At 57.1% G+C, this 12623-nt stretch overlaps 5 protein-coding genes across 5 annotated transcripts; 4 read left to right on the forward strand and 1 right to left on the reverse strand.

Annotated features, from left to right (window-relative positions):
* Nucleotides 1-1625: 1625 nt before the first annotated feature.
* VDBG_05874 (ADP-ribosylation factor 1) lies at nt 1626-3008 on the forward strand (the record flags this gene model as incomplete). The annotated part of the gene is made up of 4 exons (XM_003003386.1): nt 1626-1675; nt 1755-1827; nt 1889-1908; nt 2042-3008. 4 exons carry the CDS (start codon nt 1626-1628, stop codon nt 2448-2450), a joined length of 552 nt encoding a protein of 183 aa, XP_003003432.1.
* Nucleotides 3009-4385: 1377 nt separating this feature from the next.
* VDBG_05875 (threonine aldolase) lies at nt 4386-5666 on the forward strand (the record flags this gene model as incomplete). The annotated part of the gene is made up of 3 exons (XM_003003387.1): nt 4386-4470; nt 4523-4781; nt 4841-5666. 3 exons carry the CDS (start codon nt 4386-4388, stop codon nt 5664-5666), a joined length of 1170 nt encoding a protein of 389 aa, XP_003003433.1.
* Nucleotides 5667-7663: 1997 nt separating this feature from the next.
* On the forward strand, nt 7664-9826 carry VDBG_05876 (periplasmic trehalase; the record flags this gene model as incomplete). Its single annotated transcript, XM_003003388.1, has 3 exons — nt 7664-7845; nt 7901-8554; nt 8614-9826. 3 exons carry the CDS (start codon nt 7664-7666, stop codon nt 9824-9826), a joined length of 2049 nt encoding a protein of 682 aa, XP_003003434.1.
* Nucleotides 9827-10445: 619 nt separating this feature from the next.
* VDBG_05877 (conserved hypothetical protein) lies at nt 10446-10779 on the forward strand (the record flags this gene model as incomplete). Its single annotated transcript, XM_003003389.1, has 2 exons — nt 10446-10479; nt 10562-10779. 2 exons carry the CDS (start codon nt 10446-10448, stop codon nt 10777-10779), a joined length of 252 nt encoding a protein of 83 aa, XP_003003435.1.
* A 358-nt stretch (nt 10780-11137) lies between these two features.
* Nucleotides 11138-11624, reverse strand: VDBG_05878 (conserved hypothetical protein; the record flags this gene model as incomplete). The annotated part of the gene is made up of 3 exons (XM_003003390.1): nt 11138-11331; nt 11443-11563; nt 11622-11624. 3 exons carry the CDS (start codon nt 11622-11624, stop codon nt 11138-11140), a joined length of 318 nt encoding a protein of 105 aa, XP_003003436.1.
* Nucleotides 11625-12623: the final 999 nt, after the last annotated feature.

The raw sequence follows: 12623 nt of genomic DNA on the forward strand, positions 1-12623 counted from the left end.
GGCCTGAGGCCTCGGGCCTTGGCCTCTGCAGAAACCGCCTGGCCTCTCGACGGTTCCTGACGGCCCAATACAAAGACCGTCAATAAACAGTTGGCGGCCTCTTTACCTTGCGACTCGACTCGATTTCGTCGCGCAGGGGGTGGAGGAAGACTGTGCTGGGCGCGTATGAATGCATGTTGGTGAAGCTAGCCGCTCTGACCATCACGGGGCCAGACCACAAAGAAGTCATGTAAAGCGTACCTAGAAGCCTGGTCAAGGACGTCACTGGAACAAGCGCTGTCTCCATTTATTACTCCGTCCTCCTGCCCGTCCCGCCTCGGGCCGTGGGGTTCAGGAGCCGTTCACTACTAAACCATACCCATGAAGCCAGGCTAGGTGCCTTAGCTACTGCGGTCTGTCCTACTTAGCTACCTTACCCAAGCAACCCAAGCTACCTACCTAGGTACCTACCAAACCTAGGTACCCACCCACCCACCTCACCTTATTACCTTACCTACCTACCTACCTTGCCTTACCCGACCTCAACCTCCACCGTCAAAAGCTTACCCATCTCCTCATCACACTCTCGGACAACATTCCTCAGAAGCTTGCTAGGCCTCCATCCCCCGCAAATACTCGACGACGTACAGACATTTTTGAGTGACCACTGCCTGCCGTGTGGCCAGACCATCGGCCTCAGATTGCCTGTCACTCCATCGTTGAGCACTGTTCACCACATAGTGCGCACCGCCGGACACTGGGCACTGGCGTGGTGACCCCGGCACGAATACTTGAGTCGAGCGTTGATTGCCATCATCGCATCTCCTCGCACAGCGCACACCTACGAGTCTTCAAAAGGGCGTGCTCGGGAACTTGCGTTGCTCGGCTTCTCAAGCGCCTCGGTCTGATCGTGACCCTGATTCTGATTCTGCTCCTGCTCCTGCATCTGCAGCTGCCGTTGCTTGCTACTCCACATCTCATCGGCAGGAGGACACGAATGAGACCCTGGTCATCACCGCTACAGGGCGTTCGTCAGACTGCAAGGCTTTGAGCAGTCGCGTCGCATTGCTGCCAAACCTGCCTCCGACCTCTGCGATTGCCTCTACGTCCCGCTGGACTACCGTCATTACATCGACACGGCCCAGCACAACTTGTGCTTCCTCTGTGGCTCCTGGTTCCTGCGCAGGTTGGCCCATACGTTCGGTTCGTTGCGGGTGGGGGCTTTGTGCGTCTTCATCTGAGCGTCACCTTGACTTCTGATCTACCCGTTGCCGCCGATTCTACTCCGTCACTTGCAACTGCGTCAGGCGCGAACCAACACTCTCCACCTCTCACACGACCAAAATTTACACCCCTCCGGCGCCATTCAGTGCAGGCTGCGACCGCTGACCAGCTGTGACGGTCATACAGAGATACTCGTTCCCTTGCCGCCTACTCACTTCATCAACATCGACGCAGGCTTGCTCTGCGCGGAGAGCCTTCCGATCTTCACCTTAATACCCCACCCCCGCTGCCCCTCCCTTCACCGTCTATCCTGGTTGCGCCGAACATCACGCGGCACCCGATACAGCAGCCTCGCCATCTTGTCTTGTACCTCTTTGACCTTGTTGCCCTTTTTTTTTTTTGCTAGCACAATCTTCGCTACAATGGCGGGCTTGTTCCGAAGGATGTATGATTGGTTGCTCAGGACGTTTTGGTGCGTGGATTTTTCCTTCCTGGAGCGTCTGTCGCGGCCAGCAACGCGCAATCTCGGTATTCGCTGACCAGGTATGCAGGGCAACGGAAATGGATGTGACCATGATCGGACTGCAAGCAGCAGGCAAGACGTCTCTGCTGCGTGTCCTTGCTGTGAGTATATTTCGCGACGCACCTTTGCCGCACCTGTTTCTTGCTAACGCGCCTTGGTCAGGGCGGCGAATTCACGATCGAGTAGGCACCCCCCTTCCTTCTGCTATTTGCGATCTCTCAACCCTTGGCAAAACCCCAAGCCGTCGATACAGGCCCCTCATTCGGTTGACGGTCCCGGACAGCAATGAACTCGGCTAACTGTCAACTTGTGTAGCTCGATCCCGACGGTCGGATTCAATATGAAGCGTGTGCAACGGGGACACGTCACGCTCAAATGCTGGGATATTGGTGGACAACCCCGTTTTCGGACCATGTGGGAGAGGTACTGCCGAGGAGTGAACGCCATCGTTTTCATCGTCGACATTGCCGATGTAGATCTGCTTCAGCAGGCCCGGGACGAACTCCATGCGCTCATGGAGCAGAACTCCTTGAAAGGCATCCCCCTCCTCGTACTGGGCAACAAATCTGATCTGCCGAATAAGCTGTCCGTTGATGAGCTCATCGATGCTTTGGACCTCAAGACGATCGGTCACCGCGAAGTCTGCTGTTACGGCATCAGCGCCAAGGAGGAGACAAACTTGGATGCTGTCATTCAATGGCTCATGAAGTGGGCCAACAGGTGAAATCGCATGCTGCGTGATGCCTTTGGGGCGACCAGCGGCTGCTGGCAGTGCGGGAGCTCATTCGCACAGCAGGCTTCAAGCCGGCACGCGTTGGATGCCTATTTCGGTTTGCTGAGTAGTCGGCCTGGTGTGTAATGGCTCAAGACGTCAGGGAGACGTGGAAAGTCGGCAAATTTCGCAGTTCATGAAGGATTTTTTTACGATTCTTCCGCCATGAACAAAGAGAAGGCCTTCATCTCAACACGATGTACGTTTGGAAAGACTGCATAACCACTCAGTCTTTGATGGTTGGGTACAACAGTCTCGAAGGAGGAGAAAGCGTTGTGAAGCCTTTGTCGGAAGAAGAGCGGGGCAGACTAGGCTCATGATGTCTCCTCGTTACCGCGAGGTGTTTCATTTTGTCCAGTGACGGGCAATGCAACATTGCGTAAGGCAGCGAGGCAACACGGCCAATTGGAACTGGGCGGCTGACCAGCATACGTTAACGATGGATGACGACGATGATACGAACTTTCCAATTTTTCAGATGAGAAAATATAACCACCGTGAGCATAAGAGTCACCCTGTAGCCAGTTCTCGTGTGAGATGGTGGGTGGGCAATCCTGGTAGCTTTGACGCGCACCACGAAGTCAGTTGGTCGTGGGTTGACAGGCTGGGCGCTTCCATGATCAGAAGCGCCAGGCTTGGTGTCCATATGCTTCCAGCATGGGATGAGCTATGGCGCGCACTGCTGCCGTGCCCGTTTGATCTTCTTGGGAGAAGACTGGCGGGTGTTTCGGGCGGTATGAGAGAAAGCACAGGGACTTTTGGGGGGAGAAACTTGGAAAAAAAGATATTTAAAAAGAAAAGGAAAAAACAAACAGAAAAGATCTCGAGACAGGTAGCTCAACCTCGAATGGGGGACTATACTCACGATTTATTAATGAGGCGAGGCCGGCTGCTGCGTGCTCTGTTCGACTTGCCAGCGCATCGTGCATATGAAGAGCCCTCTCAGCGAGCACCGGATTGGTTGCTGCGCGCGCGAGGTACGATGCCGCTGATCACGGCGGCACGACAACTGGCACATACTTGGCGCGACAGGAAGGCCAGCCAGGGCCAAAATGGGCGGGATCAGCACATCAGATTAGCCGACCTCCCCCTCCTTCGGGACAAAAGATTACCTACTCACTCCCTTGCTGACTGGACGAAAATGGTGGGGACCACTGGTTTTTTTTTCATTTCGAGTCAACCGGCTACAGAGAGAGGTATTGACAGAGCTGATCTGACAGAGAGGCACAGTCGCGGGCGATCCCGAAATGCTCATACATACAGCATGGCGCGTGCCGATGTGCTTCGCGGTAGTACGCCGTCAGCTGATCTACCGTGCATGCAGAATCTCACATCTACTTCGGAACTCTATATCATGAGAGTTGATTCATTCTCCAACGCATTTTCTTCCACCACCCACGTACAAACCAGAGTTAGCCTAAGTCATGGAACATGCGATTAGATATGGTGCCTACCCATGAGGTACGAAGGCGCGCAGGCAGGCAGGCAGGTAGGTAGGCACCTGCCTCGCTCGGCTGTTCAAAGGCAGAACGCGCTCCAATCAGGCTAGGGGGACCCCGCAACCACACGACCACGGCGTTCATGGTCCACCCAAGCCCCTACCGCACAGGAGCTTCATTGTCGGCCCAGACCTGAACGCGCCCTTCGAGTACTTGTCTCTGGCCGGCGCCTTACATCAACGCGCCCTCTCAGCACAGCTTGCAAAGGGGGGCTTTTTCGCATGAAACCCCACCCTTTCGAGCCCTCAGATTCAGCTCCGCCATGTCCAGACACTTGGTGTGTGACAGCCAGTGGGCCATCTTCAAACGCTGGACAAGATCACCACTGACGAGTATCCCATATTGGTCAACTCGTTGTTCACCGAACAAGGCATCGTTGTCCAGAGCAATGTCTACCACGAAGCCTACGAATGCCGCTGCTCCTGCCAGTACCTGGCTGGGTCACAAGGGGGCAGCAGGCTTTGACTTGAGAAGTGAGCCTGACAGCGTCCAATGGTGACACAACGGCGCTGATATCGCAAACAGGTGATACCATGACAACGCCCACGCCGGCTATGCTCGAAGCCATCAGGGTCGGCTCCCTGTTTGACGACGTGTTCGAGGAGGATACGACAACGATCGACCTCGAGACCCACGTTGCTGCCCTCGCGGGCAAGGAGGCTGGATTGTTGGTTCTCTCGGGGACGATGGGCAACCAGCTGGCGCTCCGGTCTCTGCTCACTCAGCCTCCACACAGCGTCTTGAGCGATCACCGCTCTCACATTATCCAATATGAGGCGGGCGGGTGTGTTTCTACTCATGCGCGACGACAACTATCCCATGTGGTACTAACCGTGTACGCAGCGTGTCATCCTTAACGGGTGCCTTTGTTCAGGCCGTCGTGCCGCGGAACGGCATACACCTCACACTGGAGGATGTCATGGACAGCGTTTGCATCGACGACGATGTGCACTCGTGCCCCACCAGGGTCATCAGTCTCGAGAACACGCTCAACGGAATGATCATGCCCCTGGAAGAGGCCAGGCGGATTTCAACCTTTGCGCGAGAACACGACATTAAGATGCATCTCGACGGCGCACGGCTCTGGGAGGCCACCGCATCCGGCGCTGGCAGCCTCGCTGACTACTGCTCTCTCTTCGACACGATCAGCCTCTGCTTCTCCAAGGGCCTGGGCGCCCCCATCGGCAGCATCTTCGTGGGGCCGACAAAAACCATCAAGCACGCGCGCTGGGTGCGCAAGTCCATCGGCGGTGGCCTCCGTCAGTCGGGCGTCGTGGCAGCGCCGGCGCGGATCGCCGTGGACCAGACATTCGGCACGGGACCCAACGGCGAGGGCGGCCTGCTGACGACGTCGCACGATGTGGCGAGGAAGGTTGAGGCCCTCTGGACGGGACTCGGCGGCAAGTTGCTTCACCCAGTGCACACCAACATGGTCTGGCTTGATCTGACAGCGGCGGGATGTTCCGCTGCCACGTTTGTGCAATACGGGAAGGATGTCGGCCTGAAGCTCGGCAGCGGACGAATCGTGGTCCACTATCAGATTGCGCAGAACCAGGACCTCGTGCTCCCCAAGCTGGAGGAGGTGTTCCAGAGGACGCTGGCGGGGGACAAGACTGGGGCTGAGGCGAAACAACAGACAGGACGGGCGAGCATGTATACTGTCCAGTAAGCACATCAGGCACAATTCAAATACTCAAGTACGCAATGTAGAGTTGCCAATCAATGAACAAGAGTACACGAGCAAAGAAGTATTTGTCCCACGCTGGCAGCAGATAAACCTTGGAACGCACCGAAAATAATACCACACGTGTAAGGACGTGATAAAAGAAACCACACTTCTTAACGGCAAACTTACTTTGAACCACTATACTATACTTTACATCGGCTCAGAACTAATGAAGTTGATGTATCTTTAAGTACATGACCAATTATACAGCAAGTAGAATTTCAGACTGTTTAATTGAGATACAAGGTGTTGAGAGAGTTCTGGAGTTAGGATCTGGCTGGATGATACCTGTATTTGTCGGATTGGGCGGGTTTGGCGTGTGGCTTCCTGTGTCACCCGCTTGACACGGTCAAAGAGCGCTGTTGCAATGTGGCATACCGTAGAGCGCGGGGCGCCAAGACGTCCAAGAGCACTTCTGAACAGCCACTGACATAAGTATTCGCCTAATTTTCTGGGGCTGCTGCTGTTGTTGATCGATCGTCACTCGGTGCCCAGTGACTGGATGTGCTAGCTACCTGATTTTGAATGCCCACTTCTCCGAACGCGGGACTGTTCCGCCCAGGCATTATCTTCAAGCAGTAGCCACTCTTCATTTTCTGTACCACAATACTGCATGCGCCGCCATCGCCATGTGTTCGTGTCTACTGGACAGCCCAGATGGCTTTCTGAGGCTCGATTTGTGGCTATTTGAGTGATGGAGTGGCACTGGGTGAGCCGTAGGCCCTCTGGCGGGTGGCGCCAAGGCGCCGATGTCAGCCGCTGGAATGGCGGCCCCGCTTACCCCAGGTTGACGTCATGGTGGTTGGGGAAAGGACGAAGGAGGTGGGGGGGAGCAGTCAGGAAGGATGCTTCGAGGCTACCTCTTCAAGTGCGTCCTTCACTACCTACCTACCTGAGGTACCACAACTTACGGGACCTAGGTGGGCACCAACGAAGTACAGTGCTCCCAAGACGGCAGTGCCATCATCTGGATGATTGAGCATATTGAGCAATGAAATCTGCAGGTGCCCAAGCCACCAGTGTCGGTTCTACTCCGGCCACCAATGCGCCTCCGTCTTTGTAGTGCGGGGGCAGCGTCGTGTCGTTCGCCGCTCTCCCAGTTCAAGGGCTCGCGGATCTGGTGCAACTGCTACCACGTGCCCGGCCGTTTGCTTCATCGGTCACGGTCATTTGGGAGGCACCGCCTGGCACCAGATAGTCGGTGACTGGAATTGGGACTCGGGGGGGGGGGGGGTGATGTCTTGACTGGGGAGACCTGAATCGATTGTTCGCACATCGGCTCCCCATGAAAAAGGCCGCCTGCTCATAACGACAGGTCGAATGGGTTCAATAGGTCCGTCCCGAACCGAGCAACTGAGCATCCACCCCCCGGACAAGGCTCGTCCACCGGCAGAACCGGTCGACGCGCATCGGCTTCCCCGCCACGTACCTCCCCTGCCCTGTCCTTCTGGGACCCAGCAGGTTTTCCAGGTTGGCACCTCTGCAGTTCTCCCCGTCGACGATGATGATGACCTCGTGGCTCCTGGTTGGCGCAAGCTCATGCGACCTAGCACACGCACCGTTCCTGCCCCTAGCCGAACACCAAGGCACTTGCGACCCAATGCAACCGAACCCAGTATGAACCACTGACGGACCAGGCGGACAAAAGCTGACGGCGCCAAGTGGCCCGGCGATCTTCTCCCCCTCCGACGAGGGGAGCTCGCCAGAGCTCTTTGGCATCTTTTTTCTTCTCTCTGCTTGCGCCTGCCGCTTGTGCTGCTGCGGACGATGCTACCTACTTAACATGCATCGGCTGCTCAAGCAGTGACGTCCATCTCCTTCTTCAGCACTTTCCCAGTCCCCCCCTCTCTGCCAGTCCCCCCTCCCGATCCTCTTCTACTTTTTCCTACACCGTGCGGACGCAATCTGTGCCGCAAGTTTGGGCATCGTGCTCGTCGACCATGACGCTTCTCTCCAAGTCGGTGGTGGCGTTGGCCGCCGCGGCCCCTCTGGCCAGAGCCCAGCTCTTCCGGAATGGCTCTGTCATTGCCCCCTGCGACTCAGCCATCTACTGCCACGGCGAAATTTTGAGCCAGATCCAGCTCGCTCGCCCCTTCGAAGACTCCAAGACGTTTGTTGACATGTGAGCCTCCTCCCCGTTTCGCCCGAGCTGGAGGGCGGTGGATTAACCGTCGCAGGCCCGCCAAGAGGTCCTTGGAGCAGATCCAGGAGTCATTCGACGAACTGGAGAAACCGTTGACCAACAACACGGCATTGAACGACTTCCTCGCGGCCAACTTTGCCCTGGCTGGCGGCGAGTTGTCTGAGGTGGATGACCTCGAGACGGACGCCCAGTTCCTCGACAACATCAACGACACTGTCATCCGCGAATTCACTGAGAAGGTCATCGAGATCTGGCCCGATCTGACCCGCTCCTATACTGGCGCCGGCAGCAATTGCACCGACTGCCCCAACAGCTTTATCCCTATCAATCGTACTTTCGTCGTTGCCGGAGGCCGCTTCCGTGAGCCCTACTACTGGGACTCGTTCTGGATTCTCGAGGGCCTGCTGCGTACGGGCGGCAGCTTCATTGAAGTCTCCCGCAACCAGATCGAAAACTTTCTCGACCTCGTCGACCAGTATGGCTTTGTCATGAACGGCGCCAGAAGGTACTACCTCAACCGCTCACAGCCGCCGCTGCTCTCGCAGATGGTACGTCTCTACGTCGATCACACCAACGACACCGACATTCTGGACCGGGCACTGCCGCTGCTCATCAAGGAACATGAGTGGTGGACTGTCAACCGCACTGTTGAGGTGTCCAAGGACGATCGGACTTATCAGCTCAACTTGTATGTCCGCCAACCTTCTTCATGTTCAATGGCCGAATTCGCTGACATGGGTGACCTAGGTACAACGTGTCGAACACGCAACCCCGTCCCGAGTCCTACTACGAAGACTACACCACCGCATCCAACAGCTCCTACTACGCCGAGTCCGGCATCATCTACCCCGAGACCAGGGAGCTGAACGACACTGAAAAGGCCTTTCTCTATGCCAACCTCGCCTCGGGTGCTGAGAGCGGCTGGGACTATACCTCGCGCTGGTTGTCCAAGCCCAACGACGCTGTTCGCCATGTTTATTTCCCGCTGAGGTCGCTTAACATTGTGAACATTGTCCCCGTCGAGCTCAACTCAATTCTCTATTGGAACGAGGTCACCATTGCTGGCTACCTCAACCAGACCGGCAATGAGACACAGGCTGCAGAGTGGACCGCGCTGGCTGCCAACCGTAGCGAGGCTATGTACAACCTCATGTGGAATGACACGCTGTCTGGTTACTTCGACTACAACCTCACGTCTGGAGCCCAGGATACGTTTGTCCCTGCGGATGACGACACGACCGATCTTGAAGCCACTGGCGCCCCGGAAGGCCAGCAAGTATATTTCTCCGTGGCACAGTTCTACCCCTTCTGGACCGGCGCCGCGCCTGCCCACATCAAGAACAACCCGCTCGCTGTCAAGACGGCGTTTGAGCGGGTCGCCACGTACCTCGATACCAAGGACGGCGGCATTCCGGCGACGAACCTGCGAACTGGGGAGCAATGGGACCAGCCTAGTGTGTGGCCTCCTCTGATGCACATCCTTATGGAGGGGCTTCGCAACACACCGGCCACCTTTGGCGAGTCGGATCCCCACTACATGGAGGTGCAGGACCTGGCCCTGCGTTTGGGCCAGCGCTATCTCGACTCGGCCTTCTGCACGTGGTACGCCACGGGAGGCTCGACAAGTGACACGCCTCAGCTTGAGGGATTCGATGAGCGCGAGGTTGGCATCATGTTCGAGAAGTACTCGGACAACTCGACCAACCAGGCCGGTGGCGGTGGCGAGTACGAGGTTGTCGAGGGTTTTGGCTGGACTAACGGTGTGCTGCTGTGGGTCGTCGACACCTTTGGCAACAACCTCACTCGCCCTGACTGCGGTGACATTGAGGCCGCCAATGTTCAGCCGTCGAAGCGCAGCGCCGTTGAGCTCCACCGTCGCGATGCTGCCTGGACAAAGAAGTTTGGTAGTCGTAGTGCGAAGGGCAAGGCGAAGCGTTTTGCCAAGCTGGGAAGGTATTAATGGTGGACTATTGAGGGTTATTAACATGAAGTTCGTGTGTAGATAGGATGAAGATTCATACCCCAAAATAATCATTTCTGGTTCTGTGCAGTGGCATGAATGGTTCTTCTTGTTCTTTTTGTAGGCCTGTTGCTGACGCAGGAAAGCTTGAGGCCGGCCCTTGTTTGCCAGGGACTCAGTTAGGGCCCCATTCAGGGAGCGCTCCCTTTACCCTCTTTTCGTGTGCTCGATAGTCGGTGTCGACGGTCGGCCGCGAACTCGACTTGTTCCTCGAGCTTCATCTTCATGGTCTTGTCATGCGGTACCGGGAAGCTTCGCAGCGCTTGATGGGCATCGAATCATCATTTCGTTGAGCGCAGGCTCAAGTCACCCCTCGTGTAAGGCAAGGTAGGTCGGTAGGTCAGAGCACCAAGCCCCACTAATCCCGACCTGGACGTGGCGCTGCCTGGCGCACATCCCAGACCCCCCGATTGAAGATCTTCAATCCCCGAGACACCACCTGCAAATTGTCCGCCACCAAGCACATTGCGCTCGCGATCCCTCAAACGATCCAAAGACCTACCCACGCACCAAACAGAAGCACACCTCACCTGATTGACCAAGCGACGAACATATCACAATGCATCCCCATTTGCACACAAAAGACAACATTGGTAAGCTTCCCACGGCAGCCCGCCAACCCGTCCGTCCCCCGTGTCCCTCGTCCCACCGCTGACCGATCCGGGCCACCACCAGAGTGCGAGGACGTCATGAACGCCCTCGAAGAGTGCCACGCGCGCGGCTTCCTCTACAAGTCCCTCGGCAACTGCAACACGGCCAAGCAGCACGTCAGCGACTGCCTCAAGGTGGCGCGCATGAAGCGCCTCGACGCCAACCGCGCGGCGGGCAAGGCGAAGCGGGACGAGAAGGCGCGCAAGATTGCCGAGATCAACAAGGAGCTGGGCCTCGACTAGAGGGCAGAGAGGAGAGTCTCTATCTGTCCTTGCCCAGATGATGAGAGGGGGCTGGGACTACGTGGGGGGAACCTCGATTGCCGTCAACACGGATCGAACGGGAGGGAGGTGGTGGTACGATTATTGTAACAGTATCGCGGGCCGGCATGCGCATCCTGTACACCACGGGGTTTGGGAAACATGACAAACCCCCCAAAAAAGCATTGGGGGGGAAATGGGGGGCGTTCATATGGTTTGTAGGCATGTGTGTATGGTTTTAATCACATGAATCTCGACTCGTTGCTATCTCGAAACGAAACACGAAAACCCCAGATCTCTGTCGTCCTGGACACACAGACCGTCACTCGTTCGAGACGGTTCAGACGCCGCGGCGGAAGGCGTCGCCAAACGTGAAGAGGCCGAACAGGGAGAGCACACTGAGGAGGATGGGCACCGGCTTGCGCAGACGGATGGCGCGAGGGATGGCAGAGCCGCCGAGGACAGCGGAGGCGAGAAGGCTGAGCTCGACGCCGTAGGGCTCGCGGCCCTGGATGCGGTACCCGCCGAGTCCGTCTGATCATGGTCAGTTTGGTGTGCTTCAAGAAGCCGCAGTAGCAGCTCTTTTTGAACGAAGACAAGGCAGGCGGAGAGCGCGGAGGGAGGAGGGACACTGACACAGCAGACCAACGGTAACACCGGCAACAATCGAGGGCACGGAACGGGTCTTGACGTAGCCCATGATGCCGCCGCCCGCCGTGAGGGCGCCCAGGACGAAGGAGGGGGTTGAGAGTTCTCGTGTAGCGGCCTGGCTGTGTCAGTAGGGTACCCTCGTCATACGTGTTCGATGGCGGGGCAGAGCAAACCATTGTGAACAGCGGTTTGTATACTCGGTGGTGTGGTCAGCGGAGGAGGAAAAAGGAGAGTGTGAAGGATTAACCAAGTTGTGTTATGGGTGGGATTCAAGCTTTGGAATGAGAGGGGGGGGGGGGTTAAGTTTTGAAGTTCCGCTGGTGCTCGGGACTTGGTGAAGCCCGGCTGCTTCTGGCGAATGTTGCTGCTGCTGCTGCTGCCACTACTGCTACTGCTTGGAGCGTGTCCCTTGACCAATAGAGCTGGACTACATGATGTAATGCTGACCTGACTAATGCGTGCACGTTGACAGTACCCCGGATTCCACCAACACCCTGTCCCTCATGTGGCTGAACCTCTGTGGCGCCCAGCGGGACAGGTGGCTCGAATGCTGTCGTGTCCGCTACTGCTATGGGGTTGTGAGCTAGATGGTACAGTACGTACGGCCAGCAACCTCCACCCACCACCTGTCGCCAACAGCACCCCCCAAAGCTCCTCGACGCCAGTTCGCCGGCATTCACGACTCCCACCTTTTCTCCCCAGGACGCAAATCCGCCTCGACCGATCACTTCGACACAATGGCGCCCAAGAAAGTCGCTCAGGTGCCCCCCGCCGCCGCCAGCGCCCCCGCAGGCCCGACCGTCGCCGCCATCCCCGGCACCATGACCTCCCAGCCCAAGCTTGCCTCCTCCAAGGCCGCCAGCGCCAGCGGCAACGCCGACTGGACCCAGGCCGTCAACCAGCTCCTCGACCACTACCAGAAGAAGACGCCGCAGCGCACCAAGCTCATTGACGTCTTCCTTGCCTTCCTCGTCGTGCTCGGCGGCGTGCAGTTTGTCTACTGCGTGCTCGGCGGCGGATTCGTACGTGCGCTTTGGTTCCCCGAAAAAGGGGAAAGGGGCGCCTCCAAAAGAAAAGAAAATGGGGCTGAATTTTTTTTTTCCCCTTCTTTTCCCCCCGGGCGGCCTTTCAAGGCCTTTCCTTTCCGGTTTCCGGGCCACCGTTGGGAAAATTCG

Source organism: Verticillium alfalfae, genomic scaffold (assembly GCF_000150825.1).
Source record: "Verticillium alfalfae VaMs.102 supercont1.7 genomic scaffold, whole genome shotgun sequence".
Classification (NCBI taxonomy): domain Eukaryota; kingdom Fungi; phylum Ascomycota; class Sordariomycetes; order Glomerellales; family Plectosphaerellaceae; genus Verticillium; species Verticillium alfalfae.